The 25659-nt window shown below is 46.3% G+C and overlaps 1 protein-coding gene across 1 annotated transcript in view; it reads right to left on the bottom strand.

Moving 5' to 3' along the window:
* The window catches only part of ADAM9 (ADAM metallopeptidase domain 9), a 106130-nt gene that overhangs the window by 11352 nt on the left and 69119 nt on the right, over positions 1-25659 (bottom strand). Inside the window, exons 11-20 of the mRNA XM_067470646.1 lie at positions 22521-22654; positions 19134-19305; positions 14454-14546; positions 10709-10904; positions 8501-8606; positions 8076-8259; positions 4312-4392; positions 3980-4085; positions 2551-2689; positions 2228-2324 (exon numbers count right to left, since the gene is read on the bottom strand). Coding sequence (XP_067326747.1) covers positions 2228-2324; positions 2551-2689; positions 3980-4085; positions 4312-4392; positions 8076-8259; positions 8501-8606; positions 10709-10904; positions 14454-14546; positions 19134-19305; positions 22521-22654 — 1308 coding nt within the window. The remainder of the gene's footprint in view (positions 1-2227; positions 2325-2550; positions 2690-3979; positions 4086-4311; positions 4393-8075; positions 8260-8500; positions 8607-10708; positions 10905-14453; positions 14547-19133; positions 19306-22520; positions 22655-25659) is intronic.

Raw genomic sequence — 25659 nt, 5'->3', positions numbered from 1 at the left:
GTTGGACTGGATGGCCCTTGAGGTCTCTTCCAACTCTTTGATTCTATGATTCTATGATTCTATGATTCCTGTCTCCTCCTGATGTGGCCAAAGGACTTCAACTTTCCCTCTCGTCTCCTTCCCTCCAGTGAGCAGTCGGGCTTTCTTTCCTGGAGGACGGACTGGTTGGATCTTCTCGCAGTCCAAGGCACTCTCAGCACTTTCCTCCAACACCACAGCTCAAAAGCATCTCTCTTCCTTTGCTCAGCCTTCCCTAAGGTCCAGCTCTCACATCCGTAGGTGACTACTATGGGGAATACCATGGCTTTAACGGTGCAGATCTTCGTTGCCAGTGTGATGTCTCTACTCTTCACTATTTCATCGAGACTGGACATTGCTCTCCTCCCAAGAAGGAAGCATCTCCTGATGTCCTGGCCACAGTCTGCGTCTGCACTCATCTTCCCACCTAGAAATACACACCCTGTCACGGCCTCCACATTTTCTCCCTCTATTTCCCAGTTGTCAATCATTCTTGTTGCCATAATCTTGGGTTTTTTGATGTTTAGCTGCAACCCAGCTTTTGCGCTTTCTTCTTCCACCTTGATTCGAAGGCTCCTCAGCTCTTCCTCGCTTTCGGCCATCAGAGTGGTGTCATCTGCATATCTGAGGTTGTTAATGTTCCTTCCAGCAATTTTCACCCCAGCTTTGCATTCCTCAATCCCCACACATCGCATGATGTGTTCTGCCTACAAATGGAATAGGTTGGGGGAGAGGATACAACCCTGCCGTACGCCTTTCCCAATCTCAGAAGCAGAGTGAGCAGATTAAAAGACAATCTAGCAAAATAGCACAGTCTAGAAGAGTCCTCTAATTTGTGTGATTGTGGAGCAGAACAGACAACTCCGCATTCGTATGATTGTCCGCAATGTCCTGCCTCACGCAGAGAGGAAGAATTGTTTGAGGCTACAGACAACGCAGTCACTGTTGCCCGTTTTTGTTTAAAAGATATTTAGCCGCTTGTGCTCCTTTTTTCATCTGTTTTATACTAAGGTATGAAATGCTTTTGATAATAAATAAATAAATATTTAATACATACGAAGTGTAAAAGGAAAATGTTCAAACTTCGTTTATAAAGTAAAGATTATATGAAACTTATATGTATTATATCTATATAAATAACAATGTAATGTTCGTTTGTGGGATTAACAGAACTCAAAAACCACTGGGGGAATTGACACCAAATTTGGACACAAGACACCCAACAACCCAATGTATGTCCTTCACTCAAAAAAATTGATTTTGTCATTTGGGAGTTGCAGTTGCTGGGATTTATAGTTCACCTACAATCAAAGAGCATTCTGAACCCCACCAACGATGGAATTGAACCAGACTTGGCACACGGTTCTCTCATGACCAACAGAAAATACTGGAAGGGTTTGGTGGGCAGTGTCCTTTGGTTTTGGAGTTGTAGTTCACCTACATCCAGAGATCACCGTGGACTCAAACAATGATGGATCTGGACCAAACTCTACACAAATACTCACTATGCTCAAATGTAAACAATGATGGAGTTTGGGGAAAATGGAATCTTGACATTTGGGAGTTGTAGTTGCTAGGATTTATAGTTCACTTATAATCAAAGAGCATTCTGAACCCCACCAACGAGAAAATTGGGCCAAACTTCCCACACAGTTCTCCCATGACCAACAGAAAATACTGGAAGGGTTTGGTGGGCAGTGTCCTTTGGTTTTGGAGTTGTAGTTCACCTATATCCAGAGATCATCGTGGACTCAAACAATGATGGATCTGGACCAAACTCTACACAAATACTCAATATGTCCAAATGTGAACATTGGCGGAGTTTGGGTAAAATAGAATCTTGACATTTGGGAGTTGTAGTTGCTGGGATTTATAGTTCACCTACAATCACAGAGCATTCTGAACCCCACCAATGATACAATTGGGCAAAACCTCCCACACAAAACGCCCATGACCACCAAAGTGGGCCACTGCAATGCGTGGCAAGGGACGGCTAGTCCTATATATTGTAGTAAACTCTTACAAGGGGTTGGTTTAACTTCCGGTTTGCTATTATGTCGCGAAAGGATGCATGTTTAATAAGTGTGTTACCAACATGAAAAATTTGGAAAGCTCTGCTCTAATGGTTGAGGTTGGTAGCATTCAGGAAATCCTTCACCAAGACCTGTTCGTTTTTCCTTATTTTAAAAAAATACAGAGAAGCTCCTACCATTTGGGATGATGTATCCATGGGCGGGTACGGCACGTTCGGTGGGAACTCAGAGCCAACCGGCTCTTGCCTCCTGTGACGCGATCTGCTGAAACATCTGAATAGACAGACAAATGACAGGCAATGCTCAGCAACCCCGTAAGTACTTTCCAAAGTTGAAAATTCCTAGAACAGAGTATGCCTTTTGCATACACACCGAGACTACAGCCTTTGAGCTGTTTTGGATTGCAATAGACAGAGCCGTAGGAGGATCAAAGGCTCTGACAAAGCCTCTGTGATTCTTGAATTTCTGGTCCATTTTTAGAACTGGGGGAAATACTCACCCGCAACAACTCTCTATTAGTGGCCTTAAGGAATACCCCAAACGATTCCGCATTAAATAGCAGAAAACGACACTCAATAATAGAGGGAGAATCAGGAAGAAGAAGGCCAGCAGCCAGTTCCTCGTTGTGGTGTCTTCATCTGGAAAGGACAGAGGACGAAGAAGTAAAACTTTTAGTTCCATTCCTGTAGCATGGTGGTTCTTAACCTGTGGGCCATGGAATACCAGTGGGCCGCGAGGACGGAAATCTGGTCCGCGAGCCTCCTTTCTCTTTATTTTATTTTATGTTCGCTCCTTTCATGCCACCTGCCACTCCTTCCCTGTTGCTGACCATGACGTAAGTTCTGTATCAGAAATTAGAGCTGATGTGGTCTATCCAATGCAATTGTCTGAATCAGCACCTCAAACTGAATCTAAAGTTGACCAAATAACCCTTTGGGTATTAATGTTGGAGAACGGTCCCTGGTCAAAGTGGTCTCTGGTCAAGTAGTCCCTGGTCAAATGGTTCCTGGTGAAGTGGGCCCTGGTTAACGTGGTCTCTGGTCAAAGTAGTCCATGGTCAAAGTGAGCCCTGGTTAAGTGTCTCTAGTCAAATGGTTTCTGGTCAAGTGGGCCATGGCCAAAGTGGGCCCTGGTCAAAGTGGTCCCTGGTCAAGTGGTCCCTGGTCAAATGGTTTCTGGTCAAGTGGGCCCTGCTCAAAGTGGGCCCTGCTCAAGTGGTCCCTAGTCAAAGTGGTCCCTGGTCAAATGGGACTCTGGTCAAAGTGGTCCCTGGTCAAAGGGTGCCCTGGGCAAAGGAGTTCCTGGTCAAAGTGACCCCTGGTCAAATGGTCCCTGGTCAAAGGGTGCCCTGGTCAAAGTGGTCCCTGGTCAAAGTGGTCCCTGGTGAAAGTGGGCCCTGGTCAAAGTGGGCCCTGATCAAAGGAGTTCCTGGTCAAGTGGGCCCTGGTCAAAGTGGTCCCTGGTCAAAGTGGTCCCTGGTCAAAGTGGTCCCTGGTCAAGTGGTCCCTGGTCAAAGTGAGCCCTGATCAAAGTGGTCCCTGGTCAAGTGGGCCCTGGTCAAAGTGATCCCTGGTCAAAGGGGGCCCTGGTCAAAGTGGGCCCTGATCAAATGGTCCCTGGTCAAGTGGGCTCTGGTCAAAAAAAGGTTGGGCACCACTGCTGTAGCACTTCCTTCCATGGGACTGAAATTGCAAACTTCCAGCAGGATCAGGTCACAGAACCAGATGGGTTTGGAGACGGAAACTGGACTCCAGCAACACCTGGAAGTTCACTATGACATACTGATAATCCTCCACCCTTTAGGCAACGGTAATCTTTTGAATGATTGTTATTCTTGTTGATGGATCTAAATTGTTTTTTATTGTACACCACCCTGACACTCTTGGATATAAAGAAACGAACGCCATTATTTTCCTCCCATGACTTACCATTATACGGAGGTCCGCTGTCGACGCTGCCACCATATCCTTTGGCATTGCAGAAGGGAGGGGCCCACCCTGAGTTGCAGTGGCAATTCTTATTGCTGTTGCACACCTGTTTTAAAGAATATTGTTTTGATGTAAAAAGAAGGAATAGTCGGATAGAAAACTTAGTTGGGTGGGGGAGCAACACAGAAGACCCCACTTTCAATCCCAAGCATCTCGATGAAGACAAGGATCAAGTCCTAAGTGAGAGGAAAGCTGGAGGACCTCAGGGTTCCTGTTTACTATCACTAAATTATCATTCAAACAAATCATATAGATTATTTTGTTTCACTTACCCCTTGGCCGTTGCATTGATTGCTTATGTCACAGTCATAGCCCAGAACTGCCACGTCAACACACTGATAGTGCTTACATATCTGCAATAAAAAGAACCTTAAATATACACTTTGAAAGACCAAAGTGGTCAAAAATAGACATACTTTAATTTTTAATGTATACTAGCTTGGGTACCAGGTGCTGCCTGGGTTATTTGAAAAAGTCTGTTTTCTAATTGTCCAAAACGCATAAGTTTGTGGGTGAACTACAACTCCCATCATGCCAGGTTAACCCTGAGAAATAGCCCCCGGTGGCACAGTGGGTTAAAGCCCTGTGCCAACAGGACTGAAGACCGACAGGTCACAGGTTCAAATCCGGGGAGAGGCGGATGAGCTCCCTCTATCAGCTCCAGCTCCTCATGCGGGGACATTAGAGAAATCTCCCACAAGGATGATAAAACATCAAATCATCTGGGTGTCCCCTGGGCAACGTCCTTGCAGACAGCCAATTCTCTCACAACAGGAGCGACCAAAAAACCCCTGAGAAATTCCATCAGTACTTTGTGACGCTGAGCAAGTTTGGTCTGGATGCATCATCGGTGGGGTTCAGTGTGCCCTCTGGCTGCAGGGTGAACTACAACTCCCACTATGGTGAGTCAGTCCCCTCAAACCCCTTGAGTTAGTCATGGGGGTTCTGTGTGCCAAGTTGGGTCCAGGTCCTTACTTACTTACTTACTTACTTACTTAGGCGATCCCTCGTAGTCCAAGGATGATGGTCCTCCAAGTGCAGTGTCCTGGCAATGGGTCCGTAGATGGCTGTGGAGACCTATTCTTGATCTGCAGCTTCTCCTGTAGTGAGGGCATCGGCTTCCAGGTGGAAGGCAGTCCCGGTCAGGGTTGGCTTGATGTGCCTTCCTCTTGGCACGTTACTCTCTTTCACACTCCATTCGTGCCTCTTCAAATTCTACAGCACTGCTGGTCATAGCTGACCTCCAACTGGAGTGCTCAAAGTCCAGGGCTTCCCAGTTCTCAGTGTCTATGCCACAATTTTTAAGGTTGGCTTTGAGCCTGTCTTTCAATCTCTTTTCCTGCCCACCAGCATTCCATTTTCCGTTTTTGAGTTCAGAGTAGAGCAACTGCTTTAGGAGACGGTGGTCGGGCATCCGGACAACGTGGCCGGTCCAGCAGAGTTGATGGCAGGGGACCATCACTTCAATGCTGGTGGTCTTTGCTTCTTCCAGCATGCTGACGTTTGTCCGCTTGTCTTCCCCAGAGATTTGCAGGGTTTTCTGGATGCAGCGCTGAGGGAATCATTCATGTGATTGCATGTGACGTCTCTAGACTGTCCATGTCTCGTAGGCGTATAGCAGGGTTGGGAGGACATTAGCTTTATAAACAAGCACCTTAGTATCCCTATGGATGTCCCGGTCCTCAAACACTCTCTGCTTCATTCGGAAAAATGCTGCACTCACAGAGCTCAGATCCATCATTGTCCAGGTCCATTATTGTTCCCATTACATGAATGCTTGTGAACATCACTTTTGCAAAGGATTGACTTCTAACAAGGTCATGCCTTTCCTTCACTGGTGGTTTTCAGAAGGTAGTCTCAAGATCTTCACATTTGCCAAAAGGATATGAAATCATTTTTCCTTTTCAAAAAGGTCATGAAAGCCATTTTTCCAAAAAGGCAACAGAAAACAAACCTGCTCCCCTTCCTTATGGCATCCTTTCAGATATTCCCTCTCAACCTTCTCTTCTATCGTCTAAAAACACCCAGATCTTTCAGAGAAATTCATGGTCTCCAGACCTTTGATCATTTTAGTTGCCCTTCTCCTCTGGACGCCTTCCAGCTTGTCAATATCTCTCTTAAGTTGTGGTGCCCAGAATTTGACAGTATTCCAGGTGAAGAGGTCTCACCAAAGCCAAATAGAGAGGCACCATGACTTCCCTTCATCTAGATTAGGACTGGAGCTAGACTAAGACGTGGAACAATGGGTTCAAACTACAGGAAAGGAAGGAGATTCCACCTGAACATTAGGAAGAACTCGTGTCCAGAGGAGGGCGACTAAAATGATCAAGGGTCTGGAGAACAAGCCCTATGAGGAGCGGCTTGGGGAGCTGGGCATGTTTAGCCTGAAGAAGAGAAGGCTGAGAGGGGATATGATAGCCATGTATAAATATGTGAGAGGAAGCCACAGGGAGGAGGAGGGAGCAAGCTTGTTTTCTGCTTCCTTGGAGACTAGGACGCGGAACAATGGCTTCAAACTACAAGAGAGGAGATTCCATCTGAACATTAGGAAGAACTTCCTGACTGTGAGAGCCGTTCAGCAGTGGAACTCTCTGCCCCGGAGTGTGGTGGAGGCTCCTTCTTTGGAAGCTTTTAAGCAGAGGCTGGATTTTATATGTCATTGTAGAAGGGTCCTAGGGCACTTCCAGGCAGGCCCTTTATCCCAGGATCTCATCCAAGGTTTTCTGCTTTAAACTGGATTATATGAGTCCCTACTGCCAGGTAATCTGAGATAAACAGAAAACCTGGGATCAGATCCTGGGATATAGGGTCTGTCTGGAAGGGTCTTTAGAAGCCTTTTGTAGATATTGCTTGATGAAAGCTAAGAAGCGTCTACATTGTAGCTTTAATGCAGTTTGATACCACTTTAACTACAATTGCCCAATACTGTGGAATCATGCTTCCTTGGAGACTAGAACGCGGAACAATGGCTTCAAACTACAAGAGAGGAGATTCCATCTGAACATTAGGAAGAACTTCCTGACTGTGAGAGCTGTTCAGCAGTGGAACTCTCTGCCCCGGAGTGTGGTGGAGGCTCCTTCTTTGGAAGCTTTTAAGCAGAGGCTGGATGGCCATCTGTCAGGGGTGATTTGAATACAATATTCCTGCTTCTTGGCAGAATGGGGTTGGACTGGATGGCCCATGAGGTCTCTTCCAACTCTTTGATTCTATGATTCTATGATTCCTCACTGTGAGAGCTGTTCAGCAGTGGAACTCTCTGCCCCAGAGTGTGGTGGAGGCTCCTTCTTTGGAAGCTTTTAAGCAGAGGCTGGATGGCCATTTGTCAGGGGTGATTTGAATGCAATATTCCTGCTTCTTGGCAGAATGGGGTTGGACTGGATGGCCCATGAGGTCTCTTCCAACTCTTTGATTCTATGATTCTATGATTCCTCACTGTGAGAGCTGTTCAGCAGTGGAACTCTCTGCCCCGGAGTGTGGTGGAGGCTCCTTCTTTGGAAGCTTTTAAGCAGAGGCTGGATGGCCATTTGTCAGGGGTGATTTGAATGCAATATTCCTGCTTCTTGGCAGAATGGGGTTGGACTGGATGGCCCAGGAGGTCTCTTCCAACTCTTTGATTCTATGATTCTATGATTCCTCACTGTGAGAGCTGTTCATCAGTGGAACTCTCTGCCCCAGAGTGTGGTGGAGGCTCCTTCTTTGGAAGCTTTTAAACAGAGGCTGGATGGCCATCTGTCAGGGGTGATTTGAATGGATTCGTTTCAATCTGTGCAGCTCAAGGACGTGGACAAGGTTCTTGGGGAGGCGAGAGCGACCACGTGCATCCTAGACCCCTGCCCATCCTGGCTGTTACAGGAAGCCAGAGTGGGTAAAGACTTTGCATTTTCCTCTATTTTGTAACCAGTTTTCATCAATAAAAAGGCATTGTTTTTTCCCACAGTCAAGTGTGGTGGATTGTTATCTTATGCTCTCGTTGCCTGCTCTGGGTTGCAACACACGCAATGGTCTAGGTGAGGTGGGGTGGCCTTCCCGAGCTTACCTTCCCAGGTGCGCATTTGGTGCCTTCGTTCACCATCCCCGGATCAGGGACGTCCGAGCCGAGCTGGAAGTCCACTCCCCAGCAAGTGCTGCCTTTGATCGGAGATTGGATGAACGCAGGTTCGATGCCAAACACCGGAAGCGTTTTCACATTCTCACATTGCAGCTTTCCACACAGAGAGTTCCTGCAAGGTTTTTTAAAAATAAATTTAGCTCCTAAGGGAACTAAATCACAACTCCCAGCAAGTAATTCCACATTAAAGGCAAACAGGATATGCGGACGACACTTACTGCAACCACAAAAGCCTGAAAGCCAACTAAATAAAATGCGCATTGGCTGGAAAATGTCTGCATCTCAATGCATTTTCTCCCTCTATCCCAACACATATTAAATGACCCTTAGCTCTGCACCTCTGTGCAACTTACGAGCTTGAGCACTTCTTGTAGTCATAGTTGTGATAGCCGCAGTTTCCAAATCTGTCTCCTTTGGAATTCACAGCAGAAAAGCAAATCTCGGGAGCAGCTTTTGCCTCTGGAAAATACAGATTTGGGAAACCAAGTCAACGATAACGGATGCATATATAGTAAAGATAAAGATTTCCCCTGACGCTAAGTTCTAGTCGTGTCCGACTCTGGGTCTGTGGTGCTCATCTCCATTTCTAAGCCAAAGAGCCGGCATTGTCCATAGACACCTCCAAGGTCATGTGGCCAGCATGACTGCATAGAGCACCATTACCTTTCTGCACCATTACCTATTGATCTACTCACATTGGCATGTTTTCAAACTGCTAGGTTGGTATAAGCTGGGGCTGACAGCGGAAGCTCATGCCGCTCCCTGGAGTCGAACCTGCAACCTTTTGGTCAACAAGCTCAGCAGTTCAGCGGTTTAACCCACTGCATTACCGGGGGCTCCCTGGGCATGAATATATGTTTGTGTGTGTGTGTGTGTGAATGACGACTATTTATACTTGAGTATAAGCTGAGTTTATCAGCCATTTTTAAGCAGAAAAAAGCCCCCCTTGGCTTATACTCGAGTCAAAGTTATTTATCATTTGACTCTATTATTATTATTATTATTATTATTATTATTATTATTACATTTATTATTTCACTCTATTTATTATTATTATTACATTTACATTATTTTATTCTATTATTCTTATTTTTATTACATTTGTTATTACTTTACTCTTTATTATTGCTTTTATTATATTTATTATTTTATTCAATTACTACTGTTACATTTATTTTATTATTTTATTCTATTACTGCTGTTATATTTATTTTACTCTATTATTATTATTATTATTCACTGGCTGTATTCTCTCTAGAAATCTCTACATTCTTAAAACTCTCTGTCCCTTCTGGCAGTGGCTGGTCATTATTAGAGAGAGTTTCATCTACGCTGATGATCATGCCATTACTGCTCAAGCAGGGAGCTTTGGGATGGTAGAACAGAAGCTTTCCAAAGCTCTAGGTGCTCTTACTGCCTATTACAGGGAAAACCAGCTGATCCCTAATCCATCTAAAACACAGACATGTGCCTTTCATCTCAAGAATAGACAAGCATCCCGAGCTCTGAAGATCACCTGGGAAGGAATCCCACTGGAGCATTGCAGCGCACCCAAATATCTGGGAGTCACTCTGGACCGTGCTCTGACCTACAAGAAGCACTGCCTGAACATCAAGCAAAAGGTGGGTGCTAGAAACAATATCATACGAAAGCTGACTGGCACAACCTGGGGATCACAACCAGATACAGTTAAGACATCTGCCCTTGCGCTGTGCTACTCTGCTGCTGAGTATGCATGCCCAGTGTGGAACACATCTCACCACACTAAAGCAGTGGATGTGGCTCTTAATGAGACATGCCGCATTATCATGGGGTGTCTGCGCCCTACACCACTGGAGAAATTACATTGTCTAGCCGGTATTGCACCACCTGACATCCGCCGGGAAGTAGCAGCCAATAGTGAAAGGACCAAGGCAGAGACATCTCCAGCTCATCCCCTGTTTGGGTATCAGCCAGCACGTCAACGACTTAAATCTAGAAATAGCTTTCTAAGATCTGTAAGATCTACAGAGACACTCACTGGAACACCTCAGCAAGCGAGAGTCCAAAAGTGGCAGGCCCAAACCCAGAACCTCAACCAATGGCTGATACCCAATGAGAGACTCCTCCCCTGGGCACACAGAAGACGGGGCGACTTAGAAGGCGCTGAACAGACTGCGCTCTGGCACCACGAGATGCAGAGCCAACCTTCAGAAATGGGGCTACAAAGTGGAATCCTCGACATGCGAGTGTGGAGAGGAGCAAACCACTGACCACCTGCTGCAATGCACCCTGAGCCCTGCCACATGCACCATGGAGGACCTTCTTGCAGCAACCCCAGAAGCACTCCAAGTGGCCAGATACTGGTCAAAGGACATTTAATCAACTCTCATACTAACAAACTTTGTAATCTGCTTGTTTGCTTTGTTCTGTTAGAAATGTAATATAATTTGACTGGTTGTTCTGACACGACAAATAAATACATTCTTGAAAAGCAGCAACTTAAAGCCAAAACACCCAGGCTGTTTGGGCTCTTTGTTGCCCAAACCAGGATATCTATAATGTAAAGCTGTCCCTCTTACTTGGGCCAAAGATAGCCTGGCATTGTGCCTCGTAGTACTGGCAGACCCCGTTGTAGCAATAGGCTTCTCCTTTTTTGCAAGGGTGGCCGTTCTGAATGGTGACGTCTTGCGGGCAGAAGGCCGACGTGCCATTGCAATATTCCGGAAGGTCACATTCGCTGGACTTCTCACGGCATTCTGTGGCCTTGGTCATGTACTATAATTCCAAGCAGAAAGAGAATGGCCATGGTTAATGGACATGGTTGGTAGGAACCAAAGTTGTAATGCACACATCCAGAAGAAACCAAAGGGAATCTCAACTTCTTGCACAAGTTTTATAGTATAACTAATGTGTCATTTCAGGTAAGAAAAGTAGAATTCCAGATTATACACTGAAATTCTATTACATGACGCCATAGGTTGCCTCCTCCGACCCTAAGTCCTGTCTTTCTGGTATGCGCTGTGTTGTGGCCGAGATGTTCTGTGATGATGAGGATGATGGGATTCAGATTCCTGGCTCTTTTTCTATGCCTCATATCTCTGGGCCTGCGGCTCCCACAGACAGCACAGACAGTGCAGAGCCAGACAGTGCAGAGTCAACATCAACACAGCGCTTCCCAAGTGAAAAGAATTTTAACGAAGGAGATAGCAAACAGGTGGGGAAGCATTTGCCTCCTTCCCACGTTGATACTGAAAGTACTGAAAGCCTTGATAGTGACCTGACTCAACAAGCTCATCTTGATTTGCGGGCCAGGCGGAATTCTCGCTTGGCCGGCAGACGAGAGGCCAGCTCGGTGAAAGGTCATCGCAATGATTTCATGTGATGTTTTCATGTTAGAAAGGTATTTAGGCTTCTTGAAACCAAGGGAAAGCGTCAGTTCAATGTATCTTATTAGCCTGAAAGCTTCATGAAATAACCTTAGCCTGGAAAGCTGCACGCTTGGGATTTCTTGCATTGTGATTCATGGGGCGATTGTTTCATTGCTTGTACCTGGGACTCTATTATTTATTATTATTTTATTAACTTTATTTGTACCCCGCTAGCATCTCCCGAAGGACTCGATGCGGCTTACAAAGGCCAAGGCCTCAAAACACAACATAACAATACAACACCTAAAGGAAATTAAAAACAATTAAAGCAATATTAAACAACAAGCAATAAACAATGCACTAAGACACAACAAAACTGGGCTGGGCCAGAGTAATGGTACAAGATTAAAAGTGCTGATGTGACAGGTGATATATAAGGATTATAGGGTAAGTGCAGTGTGCAGTGTGCCAGCAATCTTAATTCTAATAAAGTGGTTCTGGGACTTGTTGTTGGAGGATTCCTACCCTGGAAAGGCACATCGGAACAGCCAAGTCTTCAAGTTCTTTCTAAAGACTGCCAACGTAGGGGCCTGTTTAAGATCTTTGGGGAGGGTGTTCCAGAGTCGGGGGGCCACCACAGAAAAGGCCCTGTCTCGCGTCCCCACCAGATGTGCCTGCGATGCAGGCGGAATCGCGAGCAGGGCCTCTCTGGATGAACGAAGTGCGCGCGTGGGTTCATAAATGGAGATGCGGTCACGCAGGTAGGATGGTCCCAAACCGTTCAGGGCTTTGTAGGTAAGCACCTGAACCTTAAATTGGGCTCGGAAAATAAACAGCAGCCAGTGGAGCTCCTTGAACAGGAGGGTTGACCTCTCTCTGTAAGGAGCCCCAGTTAACATCCTGGCTGCTGCCCGTTGGACCAGTTGAAATTTCCGAGCCGTTTTCAAGGGTAGCCCCACGTAGAGCGCATTACAGTAGTCCAATCTACTGAGAGTACTGAAAGCCTTGATAGTGGCCTGACCCAGCAAGCTCGTCTTGATTTGCGGGTCAGGCGGAGTTCCCGTCTGGCCAGCAGATGAGAGGCCAGCTCGGTGAAAGGTCATCGCAATGATTTCATGTGATGTTTTCATGTTAGAAAGGTATTTAGGCTTCTTGCAAACTAAGGGAAAGTGTCAGTTCAACGTAGCTTATTAGCCTGAAAGCTTCATGAAATAACTTTAGCCTGGAAAGCTGCACATTTGGGATTTCTAGCATTGTGATTCATGGGCAATTGTTTCATTGCTTGTACCTGGGACTCTGGTTTGAACTTTGCCGATAGGATTGTGTCTCCTGCTTTTGCCTGAAGATCTTTGGAACTGTATTCTGCATTTAATCTTAATCTCTGCAATGCTTATTCTTTATTTTGACTTGGATTTTTTCCTCAATTAACTATAAAACTACAGCTCTTGTGTGGTGATGTTTGGAAGCAAGGTGAAGCTTACTCTGAGTTGCAACACGCTGCAAGGATGGAGATGATCTAAGCATGGAAACAAATAATAAAATGTATCGATATAGAATTGGATTAGCAGAATATGGGCCATAGCTGTAACTATAAAAATTAACATACAAAGTTAGAGAGAGGATAAATGGAAGAAAAATTGTTTGAAGCTACATGGAAATAATTTCTTATCTTTAGGGAAAATGACATTCATAACTTTTTTGAAAAGGAAAAATGATGCCATATTCTATTGGCAAATTTGAATCTCCATGAACATCTGGAGAACACTTCGCAGCTTGGGAGTGATCCTGGACTAATCGCTGAGCCTGGAGCCCCAGGTCTCAGCGGTGGCCGGGAGAGCTTTCGCACAATTAAAATTGTGCGCCAGCTGCGCCCGTACCTTGGGAAGTCGGATCTGGCCACGGTGGTCCACGCTCTTGTCACATCCCGGTTGGATTACTGCAACGCACTCTACGTGGGGTTGCCTTTGAAGACTGCTCGGAAACTTCAACTAGTCCAGCGAGAAGCAGCCAGATTGCTCACCGGAGCGGCGTACAGGGAGCACACCACCCCCCTGTTGCGCCAGCTCCACTGGCTGCCGATCCAATTCCGAGCACAATTCAAAGTGCTGGTTTTGACCTACAAAACCCTATACGGTTCCGGCCCAGTGTATTTGTCCGAACGGATCTCCCTCTACATCCCACCTCGAAGTTTAAGATCTTCTGGGGAGGCCCTGCTCTCGACCCCGCCAGTGGCACAAGTGAGGCTGGCGGGGACGAGGAGCAGGGCCTTCTCAGTGGTGGCCCCCCACCTGTGGAACTCACTCCCCGGGGAGATCAGATCAACGACTTCCCTTCTAGCGTTTAGGAAAAAACTAAAGACCTGGATGTGGGACCAAGCTTTTGGCCATGCTGACAACTGACTAAAGGACCTGTCGATAGACAAGGACAATGGAATGAAATGGATATATGGACTCTGATATATGGACTCTGACATGAGATAGTTTTTATGATTTTAATAGGTATTGATGTTTCATTTTAATTGTTGAATTGTTATATTTTGTATTGTTGTTGTGTGATTTGGGCATCTAATTGTGCCTCCTCTGTAAGCCGCCCTGAGTCCCCCCCGGGGTGAGAAGGGCGGGGTATAAGTAGATGAAATAAATAAATAAATAAAACACCTTTTGGCACGGCCTTGTTAGAAGTCAACCCTTTGAAAAAGTGATGTTCACAAGCACTCATGTAATGGCACACAGGTAACTCAGCTGTTAAACTGATAAACCATGTCTTTGAACTGCCAGGGACAAAGACATGCCATTGCACAAAAACATATATTTAGCTAGCAGAGTTTTTAAATGTTTCTTTGAAGTTGAAGTTGAAATTGCAGTTCCCAAAACGTATACTCGCCCTTGAAACCTCTTCGTTAAAAAATGTGAACGTTTCCTTGCACCCTCCCTTTTCTTGTATGAACTTGTCTTACGTGACAATTGCGACAGCAGTCTCCGTAACCACACTCAGCCCCTGGGCGCAGTTTGCACGTTCCAGGTTCACAGCAAGGATCCGTTTTACATTCCTGGAAAGTTAGGAGAAAACGAATGAGACAGGAGAACAACATTATCTCTATTTATATATTCACACACACACACAATTTGGAATGGAGATTATGGTGAGACCTCCACATCTGCAGTTTTGATTTTTGTGGATTCGATTTTTGTTCCTACTTCTACTCAAGTATATACAATACTTCTAATACTTACTTATTTACTTACTTGCTTACTTAGGCGATCCCTTGTTGGCCAAATATGATAGTCTTCCAGGATCAGAATTCTTGTGAGTCCGTAGGTGACTGTGAAGCCCTATTCTTGACCTGCATCTTCTCCCGCAGTGTGGGCATTGGTTTCCAGGTGGAAGGCGGTCCCGATCAGGGTTGGCTTGACGCGCCTTCCTCTTGACACGTTTCTCTCATCCTCAATTCATGCCTTCTCAAATTCTGCAGCACTGCTGGTCACAGCTGACCTCCAGCTGGAGCGCTCAAGGGCCAGGGCTTCCCAGTTCTCAGTGTCTATGCCAGAGTTTTTAAGGTTGGCTTTGAGCCCATCTTTGAATCTCTTTTCCTGTCCTCCAACATTCTGTTTTCCATTCATAAGTTCAGAGTAGAGACGGTGGTTGGGCATCCAGACAACGTGGCCGGTCCAGCAGAGTTGATGGCGGAGGACCATCGCTTCAATGCTGGTGGTCTTTGCTTCTTCCAGCACACTGACGTTTGTCCGCCTGTCTTCCCAAGAGATTTGCAGGATTTTCCGGAGGCAGCGCTGATGGAATCGTTCCAGGAGTTGCATGTGACGTCTGTAGACAGTCCACGTCTCGCAGGCAAATAGCAGGGTTGGGAGGACAATAGCTTTATAGACAAGCACCTTTGTCTCCTCATGGACGTCCCGGTCCTCAAACACTCTCTGCTTCATTCGGAAAAATGCTGCACTCGCAGAGCTCAAGCAGTGTTGTATTTCAGTGTCGATGTTGACTTTGATGGAGAGGTGGCTGCCAAGGGAGCAAAAATGGTCCACATTTTCTAATGTTATACCATTAAGCTGTATCTCTGAGATTGGAGAGGGGTTGGCTGGTGACTGCTGGAAGAGCACTTTAGTTTTCTCAATGGTCAATGACAGGTCAAGCTTCTCATATGCTTCTGCAAAGGTGTTTAGAGTTTCTTGTAGGTCTTCTTCTGAATGTGCACAGACAACGTTGTCATCAGCATACTGGAGTTCTATAACAGATATTGTTGTGACCTTGGTTTTGGCTTTCAGTCTGCTGAGGTTGAATAGCTTGCCATCTGTCCGATAGATGATTTCCACTCCGGTGGGAAGCTTCCCATCAACAAGGTGAAGTATCATAGCAATGAAGATGGAGAATCAAGTTGGGGCAATAACACATCCCTGTTTGACTACTCAAGTATTATATTTAATACTATGTTAATGTTTATATGTTTTTGGTTTTAATCTATGCAGTGTATGATTTAGGAGCCCCCGGTAGTGCAATGGGTTTCAACCCTTGTGCCGGCAGGACTGAAGACTGACAGGTCGGAGGTTCAAATCTGGGGAGAGTGGGTTGAGCTCCCTCTGTCAGCTCCAGCTCCCCATGCGGGGACATGAGAGAAGCCTCCCACAAGGATGGTCAAACATCCCCTGGGCATCGTCCTTGCAGATGCCCAATTCTCTCACACCAGAAGCGACTTGCAGTTTACAATGATTCATGGGACAGAGTTGCCTCAGTCGGGTCAATGTTGTTGTTAAGTGCTCTTAGTTTCATGTACCAAGTTTTTCCCAAGCTCAAGATTTGCCTATGAGATTTTCCTGCTGTCTTGCTTCCCAGATTCAAGTGTTTGGTTTCGTAGATTTTTATATACTTGTGGATCTTGTTTTCCTTTGAAGCTTATAAAAATGTAAAGGTTTCCTCTGATATTAAGTCCCATTGTGTCCAACTCTGCGGTTGGTGCTTATCTCCATTTCTAAGCCAAAGAGCCGGCGTTGTCCGTAGACTCCTCCACGGTCGTGTGGCCAGCATGGCTAACCTAGCTTAGACTAACTAACTAACAAAATGGCTCACTTCCCTCCAAAGCCCAAGAAGGAGGCGGGACTAGGGAACCTAATAATAATTGACAAGCAATTATTTATTTATTTATTTATTTATTTACTTGCTTCATTTGTATACCGCTCTCTCTCTCAGCCCGTAGGCGACTCAGAGCAGTTTACAACCAAACCAGTATACAAAGTGCACAACATTAGCATGTGTTGCCGCAAGAAGGTCCTCCCTTGTGCATGTGGCAGGGCTCAGGTTGCATTGCAGCAGGTGGTCAGTGGTTTGCTCTTCTCCGCACTCGCATGTCGAGGATTCTACTTTGTAGCCCCATTTCTGAAGGTTGGCTCTGCATCTCGTGGTGCCAGAGCGCAGTCTGTTCAATGTCTTCCAAGTCGCCCAGTCTTCTGTGTGCCCAGGAGGGAGTCTCTCATTTGGTATCAGCCATTGGTTGAGGTGCTGGGTTTGAGCCTGCCACTTTTGGACTCTCGCTTGCTGGGGTGTTCCAGCGAGGGTCTCTGTAGATCTTAGAAAACTATGACCATGGGAACTACATCAATATAACAATACATCAATACATCAATATAACATCAATACATCCATATAACTAATCCACGTCTCATCAGTAAAGTCATAATCCGATCGCCTTGTCCATTATTCCATGTTTCAGTAATCAATCACTTAATTGCACTGCTTAATTAAACGCCTGTTCAAAGAGCCAGGTCTTCACTCTTCTCCTGAATGCCAGTAGGGAGGGGGCTGATCTAATGTCTGTGGGGAGGGCGTTCCACAGCTGAGGGACCACCACAAAGAAGGCCCTGTCTCTCGTCCCCGCCAGCCGTGCTTGTGAGGCTGGCGGGATCGAGAGCAGGGCCTCCCTGGACGATCTTAATGTCCTAACTGGTTCATAGGGGGTGATGCGTTTGGACAGATAGGTCGGGCCAGAACCGTTTAGGGCTTTAAAGGCTAACGCCAGCACTTTGAATTGTGCCTGGTTGCAGATTAGCAGCCAGTGGAGCTCACGCAACAGAGGAGTGGACAGCAATGGCTCCCAAAGTGACCCATTTAAGGTGGAATCAGGTGTCAAACAGGGATGTGTTCTTGCCCCAACTCTATTCTCCCTCTTCATCGCTATGATACTTCACCTTGTTGATGGGAAGCTTCCCACCGGAGTGGAAATCATCTATCGGACAGATGGCAAGCTATTCAACCTCAGCAGACTGAAAGCCAAAACCAAGGTCACAACAACATCTGTTATAGAACTCCAGTATGCTGATGACAACGTCATCTGTGCGCATTCAGAAGAAGATCTACAAGCCACTCTAAACACCTTTGCAGAAGCATACGAGAAGCTCAGCTTGTCATTGAACATTGAAAAAACCAAGGTGCTTTTCCAGCAGGCACCAGCCAACCCCTCTCCAATGCCAGCGATACAGCTTAATGGTGTAACATTAGAAAATGTTGACCATTTCTGCTCCCTTGGCAGCCACCTCTCCACCAAAGTCAACATCAATGCCGAAATACAACACCGCCTGAGCTCTGCAAGCGCAGCATTTTTCCGAATGAAGCAGAGAGTGTTTGAGGACCGGGACATCTGTAGGGATACCAAGGTGCTTGTCTATAAAGCTATTCCCCTCCCAACCCTGCTCTATGCCTGCGAAACGTGGACTGTCTACAGACGTCACATGCAACTCCTGGAACGATTCCATCAGCGCTGCCTCCGGAAAATCCTGCAAATCTCTTGGGAAGACAAGCAGACAAACGTCAGCGTGCTGGAAGAAGCAAACACCACCAGCATTGAAGCAATGGTCCTCCGCCATCAACTCCGCTGGACCGGCCACGTTGTCCGGATGCCCGACCACCGTCTCCCAAAGCAGTTACTCTACTCCAAACTCAAGAACGGAAAACGGAATGTTGGAGGACAGGAAAAGAGATTTAAAGATGGGCTCAAAGCCAACCTTAAAAACTCTGGCATAGACACTGAGAACTGGGAAGCCCTGGCCCTTGAGTGCTATAACTGGAGGTCAGCTGTGACCAGCAGTGCTGTGGAATTCGAAGAGGTATGAATGGAGGGAGGAAGGGGGAAACGTGCCAAGAGGAAGTGAATGAAGCCAAACCTGACTGGGACCACCTTCCACCTGGAAACTGATGTTCACACTGTGGGAGAACATGCGTGTCAAGAATAGGGCTCCACAGCCACATACGGACCCACAAGAATATTGGAAGACAATCATCCTCGGAAAGCGAGGGATCGCCTAAGTAAGTAAAGTAATGCTCTCTGAGTGCCGCTCCTGTTAACAGCCTGGCTGCAATTGACCCAATAGCTGCAAAGTAGGGAAAGCCATCTAACTGCAAAGGCATAGAACTTTAAAATACATGCAGCAATCAACAAATAGCAAGATAAGCCGGAACTCCTAGTGCGGCTGTCCCAGAACAAGGACATTTTGGCCCATTTTTTTCCCTAGAGAACTATTGACACAGGGGAGATCTTTTCCCAAAGCAGATGCTTCACAATGCCTCCCAAACTCCCATAAGAGTAGCACCCCATAGTTGCTTACCCCAATGGTATGCCACCATCGTTACTCACCTCTGGGGAGCCACAGTCACACTCCTCTCCTGCGTCCACCAATTTGTTGCCACAGTAGGGGATACTATAGGTTTCCTCCGGTCTGGGGATATTGAGAAGGCAACTTCCCCCCTTGTTCAGGGTGAGCTTCTCAAAGTCTTCCTCGCTGCAGCTGCTGAAGTTTCTGGCTCCTCTGTCAACATGGCAGATTAAAAACGAATTAAGGCCACTCTAATTCCAAATGGTTTATTTTTTTCAACCAGGGGTACTTCTGCACTGTAGAATTATTGCAGTTTGACACCACTTTTAATTCAATTAATTTAATTAATTAATTTAAACAACTCGGTGTTTGGGAATTGTGGGAGTTGTTGTTTTACAAGGAATTCAGGCTTCTTCGCCAAAGACTTTTAGTGTCTCATCAAAATGCAAAGCGCATAGAATCCTAGAATCAAAGAGTTGGAAGAGACCTCCTGGGCCATCCTCCAGTCCAACCCCATTCTGCCAAGAAGCAGGAATATTGCATTCAAAGCACCCCCGACAGATGGCCATCCATCCTCTCCTAGAATCCTAGAATCCAAGAGTTGGAAGAGACCTCCTGGGCCATCCTCCAGTCCAACCCCATTCTGCCAAGAAGCAGGAATATTGCATTCAAAGCACCCCCGACAGATGGCCATCCATCCTCTCCTAGAATCCTAGAATCCAAAAGTTGGAAGAGACCTCCTGGGCCATCCTCCAGTCCAACCCCATTCTGCCAAGAAGCAGGAATATTGCATTCAAAGCACCCCTGACAGATGGCCATCCATCCTCTCCTAGAATCCTAGAATCCAAGAGTTGGAAGAGACCTCCTGGGCCATCCTCCAGTCCAACCCCATTCTGCCAAGAAGCAGGAATATTGCATTCAAAGCACCCCTGACAGATGGCCATCCATCCTCTCCTAGAATCCTAGAATCCAAGAGTTGGAAGAGACCTCCTGGGCCATCCTCCAGTCCAACCCCATTCTGCCAAGAAGCAGGAATATTGCATTCAAAGCACCCCTGACAGATGGCCATCCATCCTCTCCTAGAATCCTAGAATCCTAGAGTTGGAAGAGACCTCCTGGGCCATCATCCAGTCCAACCCCATTCTGCCAAGAAGCAGGAATATTGCATTCAAATCACCCCTGACAGATGGCCATCCATCCTCTCTTAGAATCCTAGAATCCAAGAGTTGGAAGAGACCTCCTGGGCCATCCTCCAGTCCAACCCCATTCTGCCAAGAAGCAGGAATATTGCATTCAAAGCACCCCTGACAGATGGCCATCCATCCTCTCCTAGAATCCTAGAATCCAAGAGTTGGAAGAGACCTCCTGGGCCATCCTCCAGTCCAACCCCATTCTGCCAAGAAGCAGGAATATTGCATTCAAAGCACCCCTGACAGATGGCCATCCATCCTCTCCTAGAATCCTAGAATCCTAGAGTTGGAAGAGACCTCCTGGGCCATCATCCAGTCCAACCCCATTCTGCCAAGAAGCAGGAATATTGCATTCAAATCACCCCTGACAGATGGCCATCCATCCTCTCCTAGAATCCTAGAATCCAAGAGTTGGACGAGACCTCCTGGGCCATCATCCAGTCCAACCCCATTCTGCCAAGAAGCAGGAATATTGCATTCAAACCACCCCTGGCAGATGGCCATCCAGCCTCTGTTTAAAAGCTTCCAAAGAAGGAGCCTCCACCACACTCCGGGGCAGAGAGTTCCACTGCTGAACAGCTCTCACAGTCAGGAAGTTCTTCCTAATGTTCAGATGGAATCTCCTCTCTTGTAGTTTGAAGCCATTGTTCCGCGTTCTAGTCTCCAAGGAAGCATGATTCCACAGTATTGGGCAATTGTAGTTAAAGTGGTATCAAACTGCATTAAAGCTACAGTGGAGATGCATCTTAGCTTTCATCAAGCAATATCTACAAAAGGCTTCTAAAGACCCTTCCAGACGGACCCTATATCCCAGGATCTGATCCCAGGTTTTCTGTTTATCTCAGATTACCTGGCAGTAGGGACTCATATAATCCAGTTTAAAGCAGAAAACCTGGGATGAGATCCTGGGATATAGGGCCTGCCTGGAAGTGCCCTAGGACCCTTCTACAATGACATATAAAATCCAGATTATATGCTTTGAACTGGATTATATGGCGGTGTAGGCTAATATAATCCAGTTCAAAGCAGATAATCTGGATTTTATATGCCAGTGTAGAAGGGGCCCGTAATTGGAGCCTCTGAGGCTGGATCTACACTGCCATATAATCCAGATGATCAAATTAGATAATCCACATTATCTGCTTTGAACCGGATTATATGATTCTACACTGCCATATAATCCAGTTCAAAGCAGATAATCTGGATTTTTTTATGGCAGTGTGGAAGCGGTCTGTAATTGGAGCCTCTGAGGGTGGCTCTACACTGATATATAATAGAGATGATCAAATCAGTTAATCCACATTATCTGCTTTGAACTGGATTATATGAGTCTACACTGCTTTATAATCCAGTTCAAAACAGATAATCTGGATTTTATATGGCAGTGTGGAAGTGGACTGTAATTGGAGCCTCTGAGGCTGGATCTACACTGCAATATAATCGACATTATCTGCTTTGAACTGGATTATATGAGTCTACACTGCTTTATAATCCAGATCGAAGAGGATAATCTGGATTTTATATGGCAGTGTAGAAGGGGCTTGTAATTGAAGCCTTTGAGGCTGGATCTACACTGCAATAGAATCCACATTATCTGCTTTGAACTGGATTATATGAGTCTACACTGCCAAATAATCCAGTTCAAAACAGATAATCTGGATTTTATATGGCAGTGTAGAAGCAGCCTGTAATTGGAGCCTCTGATGCTGGCTCTACACTGATATATAATCAAGATGATCAAATCAGTTAATCCACATTATCTGCTTTGAACTGGATTATATGAGTCTATACTGCCATATAATCCAGTTCAAAGCAGATAATGTGGATTTTATATGCCAGTGTAGAAGGGGCCTGTAATTGGAACCTCTGAGGCTGTATCTACACCGCCATATAATCCAGATGATCAAATCAGATAATCCACATTATCAGCTTTGAACTGGATTATATGAGTCTACACTGCCATATAATCCAGTTCAAAGCAGGTAATCTGGATTTTGTATGGCAGTGTAGATGTAGCCTGAAGACCTTTCCCATCCTGCAACCAGCAGTTACATTCCTCCACACTTTGCGTTGGCCAAATGCAGCCCCTCAAGATATTGTTGAACTGGAGGTCCCATCACTCATGCCTAATGGTTCCATTGGATTGGGAGATGCAATCTCGTAGCCTTAAGAGAATCATGATATTGTCCTTCCATCCTGTCCAGAAGCTCCCTGAACCCAAATTCAGTAACTACTCACGATGCTTTCGATTTCATGATGCAGTTATCCGTCGGGCAGTGGCAGTGCCGTTCATCATCGTGGTTCATTCCCAGGTTGTGGCCGAGCTCGTGAGCCACAATGGAGGCAAACATCTGGACACTGATGGGGCCAAACTACCAAAGAAAGGGACACAGAGAAAATTAAAGGGTTGGGTTGCAGGACCTCCAGAACCTGTGGATGTTCAGTATAGACTCATAGACAAATGTTATGTTGATGGCTCATTGTCTACTCATTGGCAAAAAAAGCCAATGGGATTTTGGCCTGCATCAAGAGGAGCCTAGTGTTTAGGTCCAGGGAAGTCATGCTCCCCATGCCCTATTCTGCCTTGGTTAGACCACACCTGGAATATTGTGTCCAATTCTGGGCACCACAATTCAAGAGAGATATTGACAAGCTGGAATGTGTCCAGAGGAGAGCGACTGAAATGATCAAGGGTCTGGAGAACAACCCCTATGAGGAGCGGCTTAAGGAGCTGGGCATGTTTAGCCTGAAAAAGAGAAGGCTGAGAGGAGATATGATGAGAGCCATGTATAAATATGTGAGAGGAAGCCACAGGGAGGAAGAGGGAGCAAGCTTGTTCTCTGCTTCCCTGGAGATTAGGACGCAAGGGAACAATGGCTTCAAACTACAAGAAAGGAGATTCCACCTGAACATGAGGAAGAACTTCCTGACTGTGAGAGCCGTTCAGCAGTGGAACTCTCTGTGGTGGTGGAGGCTCCTTCTTTGGAAGCTTAGAAACAGAGGCTGGATGGCCATCTGTCAGGGGTGATTTGAATGCAATATTCCTGCTTCTTGGCAGAATGGGGTTGGACTGGATGGCCCAGGAGGTCTCTTCCAACTCTAGGATTCTAGGATTCTACAGGAAAGGAGATTCCATCTGAACATGAGGAAGAACTTCCTGACTGGGAGAGCCGTTCAGCAGTGGAACTCTCTGCCCCGGAGCGTGGTGGAGGCTCCTTCTTTGGAAGCTTAGAAACAGAGGCTGGATGGCCATCTGTCAGGGGTGATTAAATGCAATATTCCTGCTTCTTGGCAGAATGGGGTTGGATTGGATGATTGCCCAGGAGGTCTCTTCCAACTCTAGGATTCTATTATTCTATGATTTGTGGGTACAGTGTGGGATTGATTCCTTAATCTTCTGCAGTGGAACTTTTCCATGTCTTTCTCAGTCTTCCTTTCTCGGTTGCTTTCCATCCTTGTAGGAGCATTGCCACTATCACGGCCACGTGGAAGGAACATCCTACTCCCTGGTGGCTGTCAGCATTTGCTTTGGACTCAGGTAAGGAATATGTTCATGGCTTTTCTCTGGCAAGACAGGCTATGGTCTAACTACACAGATATTCCCAATGGCTCCCAAAGTGACCCTTTTAAGGTGGAATCGGGTGTCAAACAGGGATGTGTTATTGCCCCAACCTTATTTTCCATCTTCATTGCTATGATACTTCCTACCGGAGTGGAAATCCTCCATTGAACAGATGGCAAGCAATTGGAATTATGATGCAAATGGCTTCAAACTACAAGAGAGGAGATTCCATCTGAACACGAGGAAGAACTTCCTGACTGTGAGAGCCGTTCAGCAGTGGAACTCTCTGCCCCGGAGGGAGTGTGGTGGAGGCTCCTTCTTTGAAAGCTTAGAAACAGAGGCTGGATGGCCATCTGTCAGGGGTGATTTAAATGCAATATTCCTGCTTCTTGGCAGAATGGGGTTGGACTGGATGATTGCCCAGGAGGTCTCTTCCAACTCTAGGATTCTATGTGAGAGCTGTTCAGCAGTGGAACTCTCTGCCCCAGAGTGTGGTGGAGGCTCCTTCTTTGGAAGTTTTTAAACAGAGGCTGGATGGCCATCTGTCAGGGGTGATTTAAATGCAATATTCCTGCTTCTTGGCAGAATGGGGTTGGACTGGATGATTGCCCAGGAGGTCTCTTCCAACTCTAGGATTCTATGTGAGAGCTGTTCAGCAGTGGAACTCTCTGCCCCAGAGTGTGGTGGAGGCTCCTTCTTTGGAAGTTTTTAAACAGAGGCTGGATGGCCATCTGTCAGGGGTGATTTGAATGCAATATTCCTGCTTCTTGGCAGAATGAGGTTGGACTGGATGATTGCCCAGGAGGTCTCTTCCAACTCTAGGATTCTATGTGAGAGCTGTTCAGCAGTGGAACTCTCTGCCCCGGAGTGTGGTGGAGGCTCCTTCTTTGGAAGCTTAGAAACAGAGGCTGGATGGCCATCTGTCAGGGGTGATTTAAATGCAATATTCCTGCTTCTTGGCAGAATGGGGTTGGACTGGATGATTGCCCAGGAGGTCTCTTCCAACTCTAGGATTCTATGTGAGAGCTGTTCAGCAGTGGAACTCTCTGCCCCAGAGTGTGGTGGAGGCTCCTTCTTTGGAAGTTTTTAAACAGAGGCTGGATGGCCATCTGTCAGGGGTGATTTAAATGCAATATTCCTGCTTCTTGGCAGAATGGGGTTGGACTGGATGATTGCCCAGGAGGTCTCTTCCAACTCTAGGATTCTATGTGAGAGCTGTTCAGCAGTGGAACTCTCTGCCCCAGAGTGTGGTGGAGGCTCCTTCTTTGGAAGTTTTTAAACAGAGGCTGGATGGCCATCTGTCAGGGGTGATTTGAATGCAATATTCCTGCTTCTTGGCAGAATGAGGTTGGACTGGATGATTGCCCAGGAGGTCTCTTCCAACTCTAGGATTCTATGTGAGAGCTGTTCAGCAGTGGAACTCTCTGCCCCGGAGTGTGGTGGAGGCTCCTTCTTTGGAAGCTTAGAAACAGAGGCTGGATGGCCATCTGTCAGGGGTGATTTAAATGCAATATTCCTGCTTCTTGGCAGAATGAGGTTGGACGGGATGATTGCCCAGGAGGTCTCTTCCAACTCTAGGATTCTATGTGAGAGCTGTTCAGCAGTGGAACTCTCTGCCCCGGAGTGTGGTGGAGGCTCCTTCTTTGGAAGTTTTTAAACAGAGGCTGGATGGCCATCTGTCAGGGGTGATTTGAATGCAATATTCCTGCTTCTTGGCAGAATGGGGTTGGACTGGATTATGGCCCATGAGGTCTCTTCCAACTCTCTGATTCTAGGATTCTAGGATTCTATGATTCTATGTTTTATGTATTGTCG

This window comes from Anolis sagrei, chromosome 7, assembly GCF_037176765.1.
Source record: "Anolis sagrei isolate rAnoSag1 chromosome 7, rAnoSag1.mat, whole genome shotgun sequence".
NCBI classification, from domain to species: domain Eukaryota; kingdom Metazoa; phylum Chordata; class Lepidosauria; order Squamata; family Dactyloidae; genus Anolis; species Anolis sagrei.
This window is presented reverse-complemented; position numbering and strand designations above follow the sequence as displayed.